This window comes from Myxocyprinus asiaticus, chromosome 4 (genome assembly GCF_019703515.2).
Source record: "Myxocyprinus asiaticus isolate MX2 ecotype Aquarium Trade chromosome 4, UBuf_Myxa_2, whole genome shotgun sequence".
NCBI lineage: Eukaryota > Metazoa > Chordata > Actinopteri > Cypriniformes > Catostomidae > Myxocyprinus > Myxocyprinus asiaticus.
This window is the reverse complement of record NC_059347.1, coordinates 42,800,403-42,821,378: the sequence shown is the minus strand read 5'-3', so window position 1 is coordinate 42,821,378 and position 20,976 is coordinate 42,800,403. Positions and strand designations below refer to the sequence as shown.

General features: G+C 40.4%; 1 protein-coding gene across 1 annotated transcript in view; it reads left to right on the top strand.

Moving 5' to 3' along the window:
* The first annotated feature begins 1,459 nt into the window (after window positions 1–1,459).
* LOC127434239 (netrin receptor UNC5D-like) overlaps window positions 1,460–20,976 on the top strand; it is a 276,011-nt gene continuing 256,494 nt past the window's right edge. Inside the window, exon 1 of the mRNA XM_051686828.1 lies at window positions 1,460–1,723. Coding sequence (XP_051542788.1) covers window positions 1,639–1,723 — 85 coding nt within the window. The 5' untranslated portion in view covers window positions 1,460–1,638. The remainder of the gene's footprint in view (window positions 1,724–20,976) is intronic.

Sequence of the window (20,976 nt, the reverse complement as noted above, 5' to 3'; positions counted from 1 at the left end):
ATTTATGTAAACCAGTTCCTCATGAAATTGTGCACTTTTCAGTTTTTTAGGATGTTGTAAAGTTAAAGCTACTGTATGTAGAGATTAAATTACTTGTTGGGAAGAATATAAAACAAACAAATTCATGCTGACACAGTTATAATGTAAAATTATGTTATGAACATACATGTGCAATAATTCACAAATGTAACATAATGGAATTTCACGTGTATATAACAAAAGTATTTATGTCTTCTTTGTAACCCCTTCTATATTATACACCGATCAGCCACAACATTAAAACCACCTGCCTAATATTGTGTAGGTCCCCCTTGACAGTGCCAACCCGCATCTCAGAATAGCATTCTGAGATGCTATTCTTCTCACCACAATTGCACAGAGCGGCTATCTAATTTACTGTAGACTCTCTCAGTTCAAACCATTCTGGCCATTCTCTGTTGACCTCTCTCCTCAACAAGGATTTCCATCTACAGAACTGCCCCTCACTCTATGTTTTTTGTTTTTGGCACCATTCTGAGGAAATTCTAGAGACTGTTGTGTGTGAAAATCCCAGGAGATCAGCAGTTACAGAAATACACAAACCAGCCCATCTGGCTATCTAATCAGCCAATCGTGTGGCAGCAGTGCAGTCCATAAAACTGTGCAGATACGGGTTCACATCAACCATCAAATGGGTGGAAAAAATTTGATCTCAGTGATCTGGACCGTGGCATGATGGTGCCAGACAGGCTGGTTTGAGTATTTCTGTAACTGCTGATCTTCTGGGATTTTTATGCACAACAGTCTCTAGAATTTACTCAGAGTGATGTGAAAAACAAAAAACATCCAATGAGCGGCAGTTCTGCAGATGGAAATGCCTTATTGATGAGAGAGGTCATCAGAGAATGGCCAGACTTGTTCGAACTGACAACGGTCTATGGTAACTTAGATAGCCGCACTATATAATTGTGGTGAGAAGAATACCATCTCAGAATGCTATTCTGAGATGAGGGTTGGCACTGTTTTGGTAGCACGAGGGAGACCTACACAATATTAGGCAGGTGGTTTTAATGTTGTGGCAGATCGGTGTATAATATTTCAAGAAAATATTAAAGGAGAGAAAGAAATTGAGAGGTTGTGTACAATGTTATTTTTATGTTTTTGACAGATTATTATACTTCTTAGTGAGAAGTCCTTACCATTACACCACTGACGAGGCAATTAAACGGCTACATCAAAATTAGGCATCGCCATAAGGAATCACATGATAACAACATATTGCCCCATAGCGAGTGCATGCGCTAATATCCTCATGCCCTGACTCTTTCTACACACAGCTGACATGGTGCTGATGCTGTGTGGAGAACTCGGCTCCGCCCCTCGCGCTGCGCCATTGGTTGATTTGGCTTGTGAACGCTTGGCACCTGAAAGTCTGAGCGCCCTAGAACAGGTTCACAAGGGCGCTCAAGTCCTCGCAGGCGCAAGGAAATTCCGCCTGCTTGTCTTTCAGAATGAAGTCCGACTTTTAAAGTGAGAGAGGCCGTTCTGTATGTCACAGTGCAAAAACAAGGGAACTGTCACCACAGCCTGGCGCCCCACAAAAGCAGAAATACGGAGAAATGTTCCTCCTGAAAAGGGCTTGAGACGAGCAGAGGAGAAATGGGAAGTACTGGGAAGAGACGCCGGAGTTCTTTAGGGATCTTCGTGGTTCTCGCTCTCTGCGCAACGTGCGCCAGCAGTCGAGGTAATAACTAAACTAAACTAAAATTTACACATTGTGCCTCACTAAATCGCTGTTATCATTAATTTGTTATTAACGTATCATCAACTTTTCTATTATATCGAAAATCTGACGAGACCTGTTTGATTTTGTCCACGCGATCGTGCGCGAGGCAAGCGTCAGTTAATTGAACTCATAAAAACACTGAACACGATTAACTAGAAACGAATGCTTTTAACACATCTAAATAAAGTGAATGTTTTTTGTTCTAATAATATTATATTCGTTGTTTTAAATGTACACACCATACGGTCAAGAACATCGCTGAATTTGTTTGGGCAGATATTATGCCGGTATTAACGCAAGCTGGAAGGATGTGAAATCGATACTGAAACGGTGAAATGGAACGTTTATAACATTCTTTTGTAAAAAAAAAAAATTATATATATATATATATATATATATATATATATATATATATATATATATATATATATATATATATATTTTTTTTTTTTTTTTTCTCAGATTAACTATGCTAGGATTCTTCTGAAAGAGAAAAAAATATATATTCTTAAGAGATAAGTTAGCAGAGCTGATATACGTCCAGATTTTCGACAGTAAAGTGTACATTCAACAGGCCAACAGATATTTAAGTATGTCTGCATACTGTACATAAGATAAGGGCGCACACACTCTTTGCTTTACTCGACCGCTAATGTGTAAAAGGAGCCTTCTTTACCTCTTATATGGACCGCATTCCATTACTGTGACACTCAATTTTAATTCTCTTGTGGCATCTGTGTTATTAATCCTTTTACTTAAACCATTTGTGTGCGCTTAGCCGACTTGAGCTAGGCATCACTAAGCATTGTCCCGCTGCAGTCTGGTGTTTCTAAATTGACCTGTGAGCATTTAGGAGCAGTTGATGGACAGTCAAGTGATGTGATTGCATTTGTGTACTTGAAGTGATTTATGGGTATTGTATTGTAAATATAGGTATTGTAGTTATAGACAATTGAACTATGTATGATTATTATTTCTTAGACACACCCCTTTCACACTGTACGTGTACAAAAATATATTTGTATAAATATGGAAGGCTACACAGGCAGTCTGTTCCTTTTGCTAAATTAGCAAACCAACTCCGCATTGCTTGTTTTAATCTCAATTGACAGTGACCATCCTTAAGTCAGTTTATGCTGCACAAAATGTCAGCCTTAACTATAACATGGAAACCTATTATTTTTTTTTGGATATCTTGCAGCTTGTCCATTTTCACTGTGGAAGATGTTTTGTAATCAGTGTGGATGAGCATCACATCTTCACTATAAGTGCCACTCACGCAAAGGGTCAGGGACTTAGATGTTCTTCGTGCTACACTGCTCTCAGCAAGCCCAGTGGGGCCAATGTGAAACTTTAAAAGGGCTCTCAATGCATTCACTCGAGCGTGTGTGCCTCACGGATCCCACATAATGGCACGCAATGGTTCGTTTTCCTTTTTTTTTTTCTCACAGCAGAAGGCAACACAAATTGCATAGCCATGAGAATAAATTAGTGACTTCTAGAACCAGTGATAAGTCACTTACATTCAACATAAAAATGTGTGTCCATTGGTGATCATGTTACTGTCTCCTTAAAATGAATCGCTCAGGTTGTATCCTACCTCATTTTGTAAGTCACTTTGGATAAAAGCGTCTGCTTAATATATAAATGTAAAATGTAAATGTGTTCTCTCATGGCATATTTTGGACACAGACATATATTGCAGCAAGAGTATGAAGGTTTACATTGTAGACATGACAAAGTATGGTGTACACTGAATCGTTTTCAGCATCTCCTATCAGGAATTGTCTCTTGTTTGCTTACACTTGACTTTGCATTGTAGTTACTCTTTTGCTCCTGCTTAATCCCTCTTTTTATTTGATTTAATTTTATGCAGTGTTTCTGTTTTAATCGTCTTCAGCAACACATTGTAGCTCTGAGTAAGTACTACACAGTAACCACTGTGGGGGCATAACATGAACTGAATTTTCATGCCTTATTAGACTGCTTTGTTAACACGAGAATTGTTTTTTGTTTTTCCCCTTCTCCCCATTATAAGAAATATTCCGGGGTTAATGGAAGTTAAGCTCACTTGGCAGCATTTATGGTATAATGTTGATTACCACAAACAAATTATTTTAACTCGTCCGTCCTATTCTTTAAAAAAATCGAGGTTACAGTGAGGCACTTACAATGAAAGTGAATGGGGGCAATTTTTGGAAAGTTTAAAGGTAGAAATGTGAAGCTTATCATTTTATAAAAGCATGTATATTAATTCTTCTGTTTAAAATCATGTATTATTTGAGCTGTAAAGTTGTTTACATCTTTATGGTTGTTTTAGGGTTTACATCATTGTGTCGTCATGGCAACGAAGTTGTAAAATTGGGTATAACTTTACACACAAAAGGTTAGTAAGTGATTATATCACACTAAAATCGTGTTAACACACATATTGTTTACGTCTTGTGGCTATACTTTTGAAACAGTTCAGTTTAACATTTGCATATTGGTACCATTTTTGTGGTTATCAACATTATGCCACAAATGCTATCGATTGAGCTTAACTTGTTTTGATCCCTTTTCCTCTAATGTGACATTGAGAAGGAATTTAAATTATAGTACACATATAGTACAGTTTTACATATCTTGTCATAAACACAAATAGCAAATAGCAAGCCTTTGGAAATGCATAATGTATGCTGTGTAAATTGTCTACAATACAAACTTTTCCAGTAGACCAATAACCAAGAGAAAACAGCCAGTCTGGGAGTGTCGGAGGTTCTGTGTATTTTCCTCTTAGTTACAAAATCCATCAACTTGAGTCTTCTAACAGTGTGCCAGTGCAGTGCTGCTCACAGCTCAAATTTACATTTAAATGAATCCAAATGACTGAACATTCACAGATGTGAGTCAGTAAAAAAGCACCAGCTTCTCGCTGTGCAGAAGGACGATACTCTACCTGAAACTGTTAGGGCCTAATGGGATCTATGATAAAGAACTGATGAAAAATAAATAATAAAATTACATGATCCTTGTTTTTATGAAAGAAGTTAAAGTGTATCGATTGTTCTGTCAGGAAGACTCGTAATAACATACACCATTCATTCAATTCAGGCATCTCGTCCAATCATAATCCAGCATCTTCTTTATAACTCGCAGCTGACTGTTACAGCTCGTCATGCGCATTGTTTCACTCACTCGCACATGAATGAACACACACAATCATAATTCATGCTACACCTTTGATTTTCAAGCAAAACATCGCTTCATATTTGGATTATACATCACTGGTTTACTCACCTCGACGTTCACGCTCCTCAGTGCAGCGGCCTCATTAGCAAGATACGCAAGTCTTATGTTTATTCTTCTCTTGGGGGAGCTATTGCCATATACATCTAACTGGTGGACAATGGGGTTTAGGTTTTGCTATCAATGATCTCAATTCTCTCTTCATCATACATACATACTGGATCAGTATGGCTTTTCAAGCAGCAATGTTTAATTTCAAGAGCACTCAGTGTGCGCTGATCTACATGGTGTGACAAGCGTGTTTGTTTTTCCAGCATGGCTGCCATGTCACACAGGTGAGCCTCATTCACATTGCTTATATGTTTACAACAGTGTTTGCAGGCCTGATTATTAGGGGTGTAATGAACCATCAATCTGGATCGATGCATCGATCCAATGACCAATGATCCAATGTTATCGATACAACACGTAAATATCGATATAGACATTTTTTTTAGATGTACCTTTATTTTAATACTCTCATGTCAGCCACGTCCGTACGCATTTCTGTCAGGCGATGAAGCAACCTTATTGCATTCATTTCACTTTATGCGCACTAAATATGCTTTTTATATGGGGCACGGGTGTCTTTAAAGCCAAATTATGCTCTGCTATCCGTACGCATGCATCAACCTAGCTTCCCGGGAAATGCTAGCTCCATTGACAGGATCAGTGCGTGCACGTCAACCAGGCACTTCTTAAAATGTGAGCTCTCATGACAAATGCAGAGTTTCTCACATGCGCGATTAATTTGGGCTACCATCGATATCTTTACGCATGCGACCTATTTGAATTTTACATGAGAATTTGCTATTTTAAAGTACCATGGAGAAGTTAAAACATGTGAAACATCTTGACAACGCCGACATTCTGAACAGCACTAACGACTTAACACATTACACATCAAGACCTTTACTAACATTTATCCCAGTTAACTGTAACAGAACTTTTCATTACAACTGTGGAAGCTGTAGCCAAGAAAAACACAGATAGCACATGGAAGATAGCCCATGAAACAAGTCATGGGTATGTAAGTATTTTGAATTGGACTAAACTGAAAAATTAGCTGTCATCAAATGAGTGATGATCACTTACTATGAATTTATTTTTTATATTGTTTATCTGCATAATTTTTTGCAACATCTGAAGTACCTTATTTTGTTGTGGATGTCCCAATGTGGATCCAGAGAGCTGAATATATAATCAAATTATATTTTGGTTGCATTTGAGGGCAAAACATTTTTAATTGATTTTGTAAAATAGGCACATAATATCGGAATATCGATCGCAGGCCCCTGAATCAAATCGTATCATGGCAGACTTTGAAGTATCGGCAAATATCATATCGCAGGCCAAGAGAATCGATACAAGATCGTATCATGATGAAACGTCCAATTTACACCCTTACTGATTATATTCTTGCTTTGGGGAATCAGTTTCAATATTCACGCACATTGATTTCCATCGTACTTAAGTGTACGTGGTCTGCTTATCTCCATTAAATTACGATGTTGCTTCTTGTGTTCTTGTCGCTCCTGTCACACTTTAAATCATGCAGATTTTCTTGATTTTACTTACGCATGTTTGCTGTTCTCTTAAAGGGGAAGTATCATATGTTGCTGTGTGCCTTCTGACACCTAGTGGTAGGCTATTGCACAACAACATTGCTTAATTCAGTCACAAGCAGTATGCTTGGGTCATTATCTAATATGGTTAGAAACATGTCCCTTCACTTTCAGTCATAGTAAAGATTCAAAAAGTTATGAACCCCATATAAAGGCATCTTTCTATACTTCAACTATCGCATGATTCATTAAACCATCGCATGGTTCATTAAATGTCACTGGTGTTTATTACTAATGATCATGTGAAAGATTTTATTGCAAATAATTATTTAATGGTATTTCGATTTACTGTAGTTTGATTAGTGTAGTGGGTGATGCTTTTGACACAGTTTATAATTAATATTTTAGCGAAATGGTCATTGGTGTTCGTCACAGGTGGTTCAACAAAATTTTACCCTCAGCTTTTATGGGCAAAACTGAATTGTAATTTTAATATACTTAAGGTGGGCAATCATCTATTTCGAGTATGTCCTGTCTAATTTTGCTTAATACATCTAACAACCAATTTAACAGGGGTGTTTTATTATTGTTATTGTTATTATTGTATTTATTATTGATACTGGGATTGTTCTCTAAGCTTCTGTACTCTGATATCGCTGTTCAAACATTAAACGCTTCTATTAAATGCTTCTACAATGCGTGCTTTGACAAAATCTTATTAGGTAAATAATGGTATTTTGCTTCTGTATAGGATTTCTCTGTTCTGGGATTAGAACTTCTTCAAAGCAGATACCTAATATTCAGTAAATTGACGCTTCACACATCATGGACCATGCAATGTGTGTTGGCTTTGAAACAGGCTTTGACAAAGCTTAGGGATCAAACATCACATCATTTGTCCTCTTGATCTGCAGCTTATTCCATTCATCATATTTTCCAGATTATGTATTTTTCCCTTTTGCAGGGGTAACCCTTTCTTGCGGGGTAGCATCAATCTATGCTAAATAAAAATAAATAAATAAACCCCTAATTATAGGATTGTTTATCCTTTTCAAGGATATTGCACAAACTGAACATGTTCGCCCTATTCGGGGCTCAGATGCATCAAAAGCATTGTTATCCTTTTCAAGTGTATTGATCAAACAATGTTCCCCTTTTCAGGGCTCAGATGCATAACCTTGACACATCGCAAGCATTGCCTCTCCTTCACAAGGAGTGCGCAGGGCTCTCACTTTATCAAGGGGTGAACACAAATATCCGACACTCATTTGCAAGTTTCTTCACATTGATGCTCATCTTTTCACTAGGGCCATCAATTCTCACAATATAGTCAATGCTTCTGTAGGGTATTACACAAGTTTGGCACACTTTCGTACGTGTATGAAGTCATATCCTGTATTATGTTTCATACAATTATTTATTTTTTCAGGTTATCTTCACCTTCTGAAGACCTTCTGTTTTTTACTTTTGGAGGTTTAATTTTAATTAGACCTAAATTCCTGTCCCCTGCCGTCATCACCTTCCGGCAGGATCTGACGTTTCGAGTGAGATTCTGAGTGCTGAACCGTAAGATGGTGCTTATGCCAAAGGAACTATTCTATCCCCATATTATGATTATTCTCAATTATTCTGAGTATTTCTGGTAGAAATGGATGTTCTGAAGCAGTAGTTCTGTCAGGAAGACTCGTAGTAGAATACACCATTTATTCAATTCAGGCGTCTCATCCAATCATAATCCAGCATCCGCTTTATAACTCTGCAGCTGTTGGTTATCGCTCATCATGCGAGTTGTTTTCACCCCCCATCCACCCCTTCACCACCAGTTTAGGTCCCGTCCTGCTGTAAGGTGTAAGTTCCTCTCCACTGCGTTATCGTCTTCTGGCAGGATCTGAAGGTTCGAGTGAGATTCTGAGCGGTGAACCGTAGGACGGGGCTTATGCCAAAGGAGCTGTTCTGTCCCTATATTATGATTATTCTCAATTATTCAGAGTATATCTGGTAGAAAAACTATTCTCATATTTGCCATCCAGAGGTGATGGAACAAATATGGTAAGTGAAATTCTCTTGACAGTGTTACCTTGAGGATGAACTCATAGCAACTCATGTGGAGAAAATAATAGCTCAATGTGACTTTGGTTTTACAATTCTTTACCTGGGGGCTTTAGGAGTAAATATTTATTTTTTGGACAGTGCAGGGCAAATTAGTCTAAAGTAGCAGCAAGGTGGACTGATTTATCTACAGGATCTTCTGTGTTTTTTTATCACCTCCTCTCCCACCTTCAGGACAGTCAGTGAAGTGCCCAGCCTCAGTGCTTAATCATGTGCAGTGAGGAGAACCTTGTCCATAAATCTTAATGAATTAATTTTCTCAGAAGAGTGTTTACATGCTATAAACAGACACATATTCAAAGATACATAGTACTAAAGCCCCTTTCAGACATTATCACAATTTTCAGCATCATTGTTATGTCATTCAAATCTCCTTTGCTGTAATAATATGCAAGCTTGTATTTTAAGGTGCAAGATAAAATCTGGGCTGAGCAGAAGCTTTCACACATTCTGCAACATTTGCAAGATAGCCTATATTTCTGATAATATCTGAACATGTGTGGTATTATGTGTCAGTCCCAAGTGTTAGTAGGTCTTCAGAAGCAGTAGGCTATGATCTGCAAAAACCATCAGTGGCTGATTTGTAAGGCAGCTAGCTAAAATATTTAAATTTAGAGTTATTTGGTGTAAGAATCCCTTTATCCAGAAGTCAAAAATAAGGCTGCAAAATATATTTAGGCATGGCAAATTATAAAATATATAGTTCCAACTCTAAACTCTGATAAGATGAACCACATTCGAAGCCATGGTAAAATGACTATAAACGCACAACTGTGCACTTACTGTACACTATACAGTACACTATGCACTCAGCCATGTAATGTATGAATATTCACAGTAGTACTATCCCAAATGCAACACTAAATTTTTTTTACTGCACAGAAATATTAGCAGTTTTTCAGCTGACGGAAATTACATTTCAAATGCACACCAACATGCAAATGGGCTGGATCAAGTGCAGTTTAATTCTGAGGTTTTGTCCTCTTACTCCACTGTCTGCATCCTATTATATAGTCCATTCCCTCAAGCACCAGCAATATAAACAAAGACAGCACATTCATAAGAAGTTGGTAGTGTAAATGGACTGTATGCAATGAATTAGAAGAATTTAAAATTACGCTCTTTTGTGCATTCACTGAGTCCTTCATCAATGTCAGGCATATTTCTATGACAATGACACACTCCATTTACATGCATGGGAAATGTGATTTTCGTAAGAATTTTGATGTAGACAGAGAATATACTTATTATTAATAATTCTCATCTACTGACACACAAATCATGGCCAGTATTAACAGTGATTGAATCAGCAAGCACTTCTACCAGTCGTTTTGATTTTGAAAAATTAAATTAAATTATTGAAACGCGAAAAAATTAAACCAAAAATATTTCTAAATTGAAGTAACACTTCAAATGAAAGAAAATCAAAATAACAAAGTGGTCAAAAAATCATACCAGTTCAAAAACTCTCTCCAACTTCTTCCCATTTTGCAGTGACTTAAAAATCACTCAACAGCAACACATGGAAAAATACCAATACAAATTAGATCATAAATACAATTGTAAATTGAAATATAATAATAATAATAATAATCGAAAAATAAACCATGACCTATATATACAGTTGAAGTTAAAAGTTTACATACACACACACAAATGATAAAATACTTTTAAACTCTGTTTTTCACAATTTAATCATAGAAAACATTCCCTGTCTTAGGACAGTTTGGATCACTAATTTAAGAATGTGAAATGTCAGAATAATAGTAGAGAGAATGATTTATTTAAGCTTTTATTTCTTTCATCACATTCCCAGTGGGTCAGAAGTTTACATACACTTTGTTAGTATTAATTAGCATTGCCTTCAAACTGTTTAACTTAGATTAAACGTTTTGGGTAGCCTTCCACAAGCTTCTCCCAATAAATTGCTGGAATTTTGGCCCATTCCTCCAGACAGAACTGGTGTAACTGAGTCAGGTTTGTAGGCCTCCTTGCTCGCACATGCTTTTTTAGATCTGCCCACAAATTTTCAGGGCTTTGTAATGGCCACTCCAATATCTTGACTTTGTTGTCCTTAAGCCATTTTGCCATAACTTTGGAGGTATGCTTGGGGTCATTGTCCATTTGGAAGACCCATTTGCGACCAAGCTTCAACTTCCTGACTGATGTCTTGAAATGTTGCTTCAATATATCCACATAATTTTCTTTCCTCATGATGCCATCTATTTTGTAAAGTGCACAAGTCCCTCCTGCAGCAAAGTACCCCCACAACATGCTGCTACCCCCATGCTTCATGGTTGGGATGGTGTTCTTTGGCTTGCAAGCCTCACCCTTTTTCCTCCAAACATAACGATGGTCATTATGGCCAAACAGTTCAATTTTTGTTTCATCAGACCAAAGGACATTTCTCCAAAAAGTATGAATTTTGTCCCAGTGTGCACTTACAAACTGTAGTCTGGCTTTTTTATGGCTGTTTTTGAGCAGTGGCTTCTTCCTTGCTGATCAGCCTTTCAGGTTATGTCGATATAGGACTAGTTTTACTGTGGATATAGATACTTGTCTACCTGTTTCCTCCAGCATCTTCACAAGGTCCTTTGCTGTTGTTCTGGGATTGATTTGCACTTTTCGCACCAAACAACATTCATCTCTAGGAGACAGAACGCGTCTCCTTCCTGAGCAGTATGGTGGCTGTGTTGTCCCATGGTGTTTATACTTGTGTACTATTGTTTGTACAGATGAACATGGTACCTTCAGGCATTTGGAAATTGCTCCCAAGAATGAACCAGACTTGTGGAGGTCCACAATTTTTTTTCTGAGGTCTTGGCTGATTTCTTTTGATTTTCCCATGATGTCAAGCAAAGAGGCACTGAGTTTGAAGGTAGGCCTTAAAATACATCCACAGGTACACCTCCAATTGACTCCAGTTAGCCAATTAGCCTATCAGAATCTAATTGCCTAATTGCCTAAAGGCTTGACATCATTTTCTGGAATTTGCCAAGCTGCTTAAAGGCACAGTTAACTTAGTGTATGTAAACTTCTGACCCACTGGAATTGTAAAATAGTCAAGCAAAAGTTAATCAATCTGTCTGTAAACAATTGTTGTTGTGTCATGCACAAAGTAGATGTCCTAAACTATTTGCGCTGGCACGAAAATTACATTTAAAATTAGCGCTCCCACAAAAATTGAAATAGACGTTGCGCACGGTCGTTGCGCATAGCGCTGCGCTTTGCACGCTCAAGAAAATAGAGCCCCATGTGTTTCTGGCAATTTTTTAAAAATTTTTTTTAATTTTTTTTTGGGATTTCTCCCCTTTTTCTCCTAATTTGGAATGCCCAATTCCCAAAGCGCTCTAAGTCCTCGTGGTCACATAGTGATTCGCTTCAGTCCGGGTGGCGGAGGACGAATCCCAGTTGCCTCCGCGTCTGAGACAGTCAACCTGCACATCTTATCACGTGGCTTGTTGAGCGCGTTGCCACGGAGACATAGTGGGTGTGGAGACTTCACGCCATCCACCGTGGCAACCATGCTCAATTCACCATGCACCCCACTGAGAACAAACCACATTATAGCGACCACGAGGAGGTTACCCCATGTGACTCTACCCTCCTTAGCAACCGGGCCAATTTGGTTGCTTAGGAGACCTGGCTGGAGTCACTCAGCACGCCCTGGGATTCGCACTAGCGAACTAGCAAACTCCAGGGGTGGTAGCCAGCGTATTTTACCACTGAGCTACCCAGGCCCCCGTGTTTCTGCTATTTTAACATGTTGGCCAATTTCAGTCCAACACTGTTCATATCAAATAATGTTCATATTCACACAGCATGGGGTGATGGTAAAGCATTCAACTCACATTTGTGAGGGTGCTGTCTTTACAGAAGTTACGGTAATTGCAACATTTACCATTAATTACAATTGTTTTGTTAGGCCACCATCGCGGGCAAGTAACCTTACCCTTGGGCTAGCCGCTACGTTGGGCAAGCTGCAACCATAGAGTGCATGAAGTGTCCAACATTCCACACTCTGTTTTGTCAGCTGAAAAAAATACATCATCTGGGCACTCCGAGTTTATGGCATTTTCAGTGTGAACATACATTACTACTTCCACTACTTAGGCATCACTTCAAAATGATTTAGAATTGTGAAAGCGTATGCAATTTGGGATGCACCCATTCTATATTTATGAGTTATGTTACTTGGCAACAGTCTACAGTTAAGAAAATAAGCTAAATGGACCATTTTCACAGACTGTGATGATGTTTCCGCCTTGTTTAACAATGTAAATCTAGCAAACTTTTTTATATTTGCAATTTTTAAATTAGACTTTGTATTATATTACTCTGGAGTTAGTTTTAATAAATGAGTTATCACAGATGCGATGAGGTTTCTAAGACAGCTGCTGAGAGAGTGACATTATTTTCACCATCTTCTCTCTCTTCTGACTGTCCTAATTCATCGCTCTCTTTTTTTTCTTCATTTGGAAAGTTGTGGAAACATGTTAGTGGCATTTTTTTTTTGATGTTGGAGCAGATAGGTAAGCAAAAATTATATTTGGCATGGTTTCACATTCACTCCCATTCACCACTATCGAAGTTTACCCTGCAATCATTTACTTCTGCATTTCATAACCCAGACGTGTGAAAAGGGTCCATTACTTGTTGGAAGAATTGTTTATTCTGATAATTGTTAATAATAAATTATTTGAAGCAGACTCTCTTATCGTCACGTTTTATAGTAGTGATGATGATGGAGAGGCGAGAGAGGTGATGTATCTATATGCAGGCTTTAATGAAGAAGATGTAAGACAACGAGGCATGCCATAAACAAAATCAACAAACTAACACGAGCTTTACACGGACAAGAACTGACAATGAATTAACAAAACTGGAGGGTATATATACACAAAGGAACTAATGAGGGGATGGAAGACAGGTGAGGATGATGAGGAACAGCTGGAAATGATGAGGGCAGTGCACTATGGGAGATGTAGTCTGGGAGGAAACTTCAAAATAAGAGTCCGAGGAAAACATGAGGGAGACAGAACGTTTTTTACCTTTGCTTGTCATACACTGATTTAGTTCTTCAGTACTACCATCTATATATGTAACAGGTAAAGGATAGGCAAGGAGGAGGCCGGAACCGGCTGAACAATCAACATAAACTTTTAATGCATAAATGAACTTAAACAATTAACTTAGACAAACATAAACAGACAACATTCAATGCGGCCACGTGCGTCTCTCTCTCTCTTGAACCGGCATTTCCAGCTGTCCCTTATCTCGCTCTCCCGCTGATCAGCTCCATCACGGCCCGGCCACATCCTCCTCCTCGTCGCACTCCTCCCCCGCCGATTCAGGCCGGGGTGCCATCTCTGGGGGGAGACACTGCCCTTCCGGCCTATCTGTCAGCCGGTGGTCCACCACACCTCCTGTGAACCTGGGGGAGAGTCGAGGGGAGGCATGGGGAGAGGGAAGGGGCGAGCGGAGACACAGAGAGAGAGAGAAGAGAGAGAGAGAAGAACTTGCTCACCGGCTCTCGCCGATGCGCTGTTGCCCAGTCCTCAACAGCTCCTCTGCCCTCTGGTGGACGACAGCCCGCTCCTCCCCCGGCGGACGGCAGTGAGTCCTCTGGCCCCTGGTGTACAGAACCGCTCCTCCCCTCCTCGGCAGATGGCCGCTCTTCCTCCGGCTCTCGGCAGCCAGCAGCGACCCCTCCTTCCCCAGGCAGACGGCCGCGGCTGCTCCCCTGGCGGATGGCAGTGGCGAGGACTCCGCAACAGCGCATCCCTCCTCCCTCCTGGGTTTAGGCACCACTGTAACAGTAAAGGATGGGCAAGGAGGAGGTGGAAACCAGCTGAACAATCAACATAAACTTTTAATGGTTAAATGAACTTAAACAATGAACTTAACACATGCATAATATTTAATCTTTCAATATCATATTTGGTCTCTATATCTTCAGAAAAATGCCAAGAGTATTTTTGAAGAGGTTTGAAAAAGGAACAATGCACAGATGAGACTTTAAAGACATTGTTCTAACTATGTACTTTAAATTATGCAAATGTTCCACACAGAGAAGGGAGGGTGAGCCACACTCTGTGTGCCCCCCCCCCCCCCCAAAGTCAGCAACCAATCATAACCCTGAAACAAGAAGTGCCAAACTGAAATCTCCTCCTCATCAGGAAGGTATCAAACACCTATGTCCTGAGTCCCTGTCCAGAGGGTCATTAACAGGACACACTTCTAAAACACCTTTTGTCAGGATAACAGAAAAACACCTTTGTTCTGGTCTTACTCTACGAGAGAGAGGCAATAACAGAATATTAATCAACATCCTGAGTACCCGTCCAGAGGGTTGTTAACAGAATACAAACCATCCAACATGCTAAGTCTCACTCCATGAGAGAGAGGATAACCGATCATCCGAGAGACAGAAGAAGATCGACCAAGTACCAAGTATCACTACAAGAGACTATTGCAACAGCAAGTTTGGAATCCCTATACCAGGGATATAATGACAGTGACAAGGTTTAGCTCTGGTGAGCAAACATTCTCTTTAAACTTTGTGCATCTGCATGTTCCAGATGATGAATTTTGCACTGACATAAGGGCCGTATATCTGCGTGTTCCAGATGGCAAGAACCCTCTCTGTGCTTCCAGGAGATCCACATTCCTCAGCTCCTTCGTGTCCAAGGCTGTTGAAATGGAATCCAGTTCCTTCCCCACTGTAATGTGGCCCTGATCCCCAGTGGAAGACATCGCCATCACCGAGCTCATCGATGGATCAAGGAGAATGTAAATATGACTGCTAAACCTCTTTCCAGAGATCTTGGCATTAGTGTATACTATCAGTTTATGATTTTCTAATGTTCTTTAGATGATATAACCTGTGTATCAGATGTCTTGCAAATAATCTTTGAGTAATTTGTTTAAATAGAAGTAAGGTTTCACCTTATTAATTAACAGAGAAACAGCAATTTATCTTTCCATAAGATAATAGTCATACTTTGCCAATCCAGTTCAACCACTTGCATCTTTCCATACAATGCACTTTTATTTACCTATTCATTTATATTATTCTTTTAGCATATTAGTACCATTTTGTAGTTTTGTTAGTTATTCTTGTTTATCTTTTTGTAAATAATTTGTGTTGATGATACAGAAGGGCTCTAAAGGGTTAGGACGAATTTTATGAATCCTTCAGATTAATCAGATGACCAGCTTCCTCCAATTGACATATTTCTAATTTATTGAATGGTCCATTTGGATAATTTCTTTTACTGTTAAGGTGAAACTCTTTAGCTGGTGCCCCAAGGATGGAGGGAGGGTCCGTCTGATATTAATAATGACACACACATACACCTTAAGTGAAGTGTGATAAAAAATCACCACATACTTTGGTGTCTTTTGTGAGGCCCAGTTCATTTCAAATGGTGCCAGGATGATTCTCACTTCACCCTACCTTACAAAAATTAACCATGGTTTTACTACCATAACCATAGTATCTCCATAGTATTTTTCTAGTAAAATCATAGTAACCACAAAATTAAACATGGTTACTATTAACTACTATTAACAACATGTTACTGTAGTAACACCATGGTTAGTACATCAGAACTATATAGTTTCCACCAAAACATTGGTTACTACAATATTACTACAGTAAAACCATGGTTCATTTTATCCAGATTAAATCCTTCTCTCAACTCCCCGACCTTCACTGTGACCAAATCACTATGAGGAATCCCTTTTTTTTATTACTATAAGTAGTATTATAGGAAATATTAAGAGTAAAGACATGAGAAAAAGTTTGTCAAGGGGTGGGATTCAAACCTGAGTCTCCAGCGTGACAACACATACACATACCGTCATTACACCTAGAGTTACTACAGCTGCACAAGGGGGCACGGTTTGCATAAAATCCTGTGTTTCCACCAGACTACTGACAAACCAGACAAATCTGTTGTGGCTGTCTTGAGTTTGGTCTGAGCAGTGGTGGGCGGAGTTAGAGTAAATAGCCTCTGCCAACAAGATGGGATATTTGCACTTAGTGTAAATAGAGAGTCTGCAATTATTAATTGTTAATTTGTAAGCCACTTCTTGAAAAAGAAGCAACAGAAACAGATGACCACTTGGATATAGGATTGGATTTTCCCACCTGGATTTCCCTCCTACATCTTTGGCTTTCTTTTGAGATTTTTTATTTTTTTTTATTTTTTACCAAGCTTGTTGTGGTTTAAAGCAATACAATTCATAGAAGTACCATACAATTAACATAAACACCAAAGCCAAACACCAGTAATTGGTAGTGCTGTTTTAGAATTCTGAAAGTGATTTCACTCTTGGTTGAGTTTTTGTAAAAAAAAATAAAATAAAAAAAAATAATAATAATAATAATAATATATATATATATATATATATATATATATATATATATATATATATATATATATATATTTTCACTGTTGTATTGTAGTTCCCCTGAATGATCTAACCCATTTTGGCATGGGGGGGGCATGGTCATGTGTCTGTCTGCGGGAGAGGGAAAGCGGTAAGGCTCATCACCTGGGCTGTAATGACTCTAACACCTTTCTCTCATTATAGTGATGGCGGAGGGAGACCTGATAAGGCTCGCCAGAGCGGCAGAGGAGAGAGAGAGAAAGAGAGAGAGACAGACCAGAGTCTACGTGTCTGTTAACAGAGAACGAGTGTTTTTGGATTTGAGCTGAAAAGCAGCCCTCATGGACGTACGCCTGGAGCAGGAACAGCACTTCCAAGTCCTGCTCCAGGCACAAACGGAGGACCGGCAGGTGATCCGGAGCCTGATTGCCAGAGAGGGGGCTGGCGCTGTGACCTCCCCGGAGCCCTGATGAAAATCCAAATGATGATCTGGAGGCCTTCCTCGACCTTATCAGTGGGCGGCCTGCCTGTTGCCCTTACTCTCTGGGGAGGTGAAGCTAGCGGCACAGCAACTTCCCTCCACAGCCTCCTTAATTACAAACATCTGAAAAAGGCCATCCAGCAACGGGTTGGTTGTAGCCCGGAGCAGAGTCGGCAGCTCTTCAGGTCCCTGAGCTTCGGGAAGCATGGCCGCCCATTCGCTTTTGTGCAACAGCTCCGTGACGCCTGCCAGAAATGGTTGCTGGTGGAGGGAACCCGTGGCGCCGTGGAAGTTGTCGATCTGGTGGTGCTGGAGCAGTTGCGTGACAAGTCCCTCAAGGATGCCTTCGACCAGGTGAAAGTAATTGATGGTCAGCATCTCCAGCCTAATGTTGTGCTCACATACCCGTACTTTTCTATTATTAAAGAGCGGTTGTATCGAGTGATGCAGGACACTCAGACCAAAGAGAATACAACGCAGCTATTAGTACCAAAGAGCCACCGGGAAAAACTCTTCCAGGCGGCTCACTATAACCCAATGCCTGGTCACTTAGGTCACGAAAAAAACGATTATTTTGGCCGGGCATTCACGGCGACATACGCAAATGGTGTGCGGCGTGCCGTGAATACAAGTTGGCGAATCCACCGGCCACCCCAAAAGTGCCATTGCGCCCTCTGCTGTTGATCGAGGTCCCCTTCGAGAGAATTGGCATGGACCTTGTCGGGCCATTAGAGCGGACTGCACACGGCTATCGCTTTGTATTATTTCTGGTGGAATATGCAATGTGATATCCAGAAGCAGTGCCTCTACAGAACATCTCAGCATATAGTGTTGCAGAGGCACTCTTCAGAATTATCTCCTGAGTGGGGATTCCAAAGGAAATCCTCACTGACAAAGGCACAACATTCATGTCACCTACAATATGCAAACTCTATGAATTATTAGGCATTAAATTGATTCACACCAGCGTTTATCACCCGCAAACCGATGGGTTGGTCGAACGATTTAATAAGACTTTGAAAAACATGATTTGTAAGTTCGTACACGAAGACGCTAAAAATTGGGATAAATGGCTCGAACCCCTGTTGTTTGCAGTACGAGAGGTCCCGCAATCCCTATTTTAGCTACTGTATGGGCATCAGCGGTGCGGCATGCTTGACGTCATACGGGAAGCTTGGGAGGAAGGACCTTTGAATAGGAAAAAAACAAATTAAATACGTTCTTAACCTTAGAGCAAAACTCCACACTTTGGGGCACAGGAGAATTTGCTCCAAGCGCAAGAACGTCAATGCCAACTGTACGACAGGGACGCTCAACTGCGGGAATTCGCACAGGGAGGTAAAGTGCTTGTGTTGCTGCCCACCTTGAGCTCCAAATTACTCGCCAAGTGGCAAGGACCCTTTGAGGTCACACGACGAGTCGGAGATCTTGATTATGAGGTTAGATGAACAGATAGGAGAGGGGCACGTCAAATCTACCACCTCAACCTCCTCAAAACATGGAGGAAGGCGGTGCCTGTAGCCTTGGTGATGGTAGTTCCGGAGAGGGCAGAGCTCAGGCCAAACCTGAGGTATCTCCCAAACCAGATTCATTCACCCCGGTCCCTTGTGGAGACCACCTCTCACTGTCGCAGCTTACAGACCGGTTGCAAGCGGAATTCGCGGATGTGTTTTCACCCCTTCCCCATTGCACGAACCTCATAGAGCACCAGATCAAGACCACCCCAGGGGTGGTGGTTTGTAGCTGCCCCTATCGTCTTCCTGAACACAAAAAAATATTGTTCAGGAAGAATAAGAGGCAATGCTTGAAATGGGCGTAATACAAGAGTCGCACAGTGATTGGGCCAGCCCGGTATTTCTGGTACCGAAGTGCGGCGGCTTGGTCCGGTTCTGTGTTGACTACCGGAAGTGAATGCAGTGTCCAAATTTGACGCTTATCCAATGCCACGAATTGACAAGTTACTCGATCGGTTGGGCGCTGCTCAATTTTACTCGACACTGGACTTAACAAGTCATAACAGAGTCATACTGACAAGCTTTCCTTAAGGTAAAGTCCGCACTTTGTGGGGGGCTGCTGTTACATGCACCTGACTTCTCTCTCCTCTTTATTCTGCAGACAGATGCATCTGACAGGGGGCCGGGGGCGGTGCTTTCGCAGGAGGTGTGAGGGGAGGAACGGCTGGTACTGTTTATTAGTCGCAAGCTCTCCTTCAGGGAGACAAAGTACAGTATCCGATCACGCTCATCTGCAGTTGCTCCACCGCATAAAGGATACTAATGCACGGATCACCCGTTGGTATCTGGCTCTTCAGCCCTTTAAGTTTGAGGTGATCCACAGACCCGGGGTGCAGATGGTTGTGGCTGACTTTCTCTCCAGAAATGGGGGGGGGGGGAGTAGGCAGGCCGGATGTTGCCCCGGCCTGAGTCAGCGGTAGGGATATGTGGCATGGAGGGGGGGCGTGGTCATGTGTCTGTGTGTGGGAGAGGGAATGCGGTAAGGCTCATCACCTGGACAGAAATTACTCCAACACCTGTCTCTCAATATAGTGATGGCAGAGGGAGACCTGATAAGGCTCACCAGAGCGGCAGAGGAGAGAGAGACAGACCAGAGTCTACGTGTCTGTTAACAAAGAATGAGTGTTTTTGGATTTGAGCTGTAAAGCAGACTTTTTGTTTTATTTAATAAAGACTGACCTTGAACCTGTTTTGTGGTGTCCTGACTCCTCCACTGCCCACAAACTCAATCTTATCACACCCATGTTCAATAAATATCTTTATTACATGAATTCATAGCAGACCTCAGTTGCACTTAGAACTTGTCTTTTTCTGGTTCAGCAACCATTTCCATGTCAGAGTGTTTGCAGATGTGACAGACCAAATGAACTTTTTATAAGTCAGTTTTATGATAGAGTCCCTTTTGTCCAGGCAGTAGTTCGGTTTACAGGATCTATCTGAGTCTGTTTGGAAGAATATTTATAACACTCTTTGTCCTCCTGTAAATTGTTTTATCTGCACATGTAAAAGTGAACTGTGAAATATCCGAAGTGTTTCTCCTCTCATTTAAACATTTGTTTATCTGTTTTTGTGATAAAGAACAGTTTGCAGGCCTTCCAAAGGCATCAGAAAAGTAATGTTGCAATTTTTAGCTGGAGTGTTCTTACTGGTTTAAGCCTCAAACCATAGGACTCATTTCTTTTCATTTTTTTTTTTTTTTTACACTACTTCAAAAAGCTAAAATAATTTTCCCTCAGTACTTTGCTACTGAGGTAACACATGCAACACTGCAGACTACAGAGGCATTGGACAGACATAGGAGACTGCAGGACAACATTAATGTACACAATTAATAGATGTAATGCAATGTAAATGCCTGAGTGCATTGCATGTAGTCTT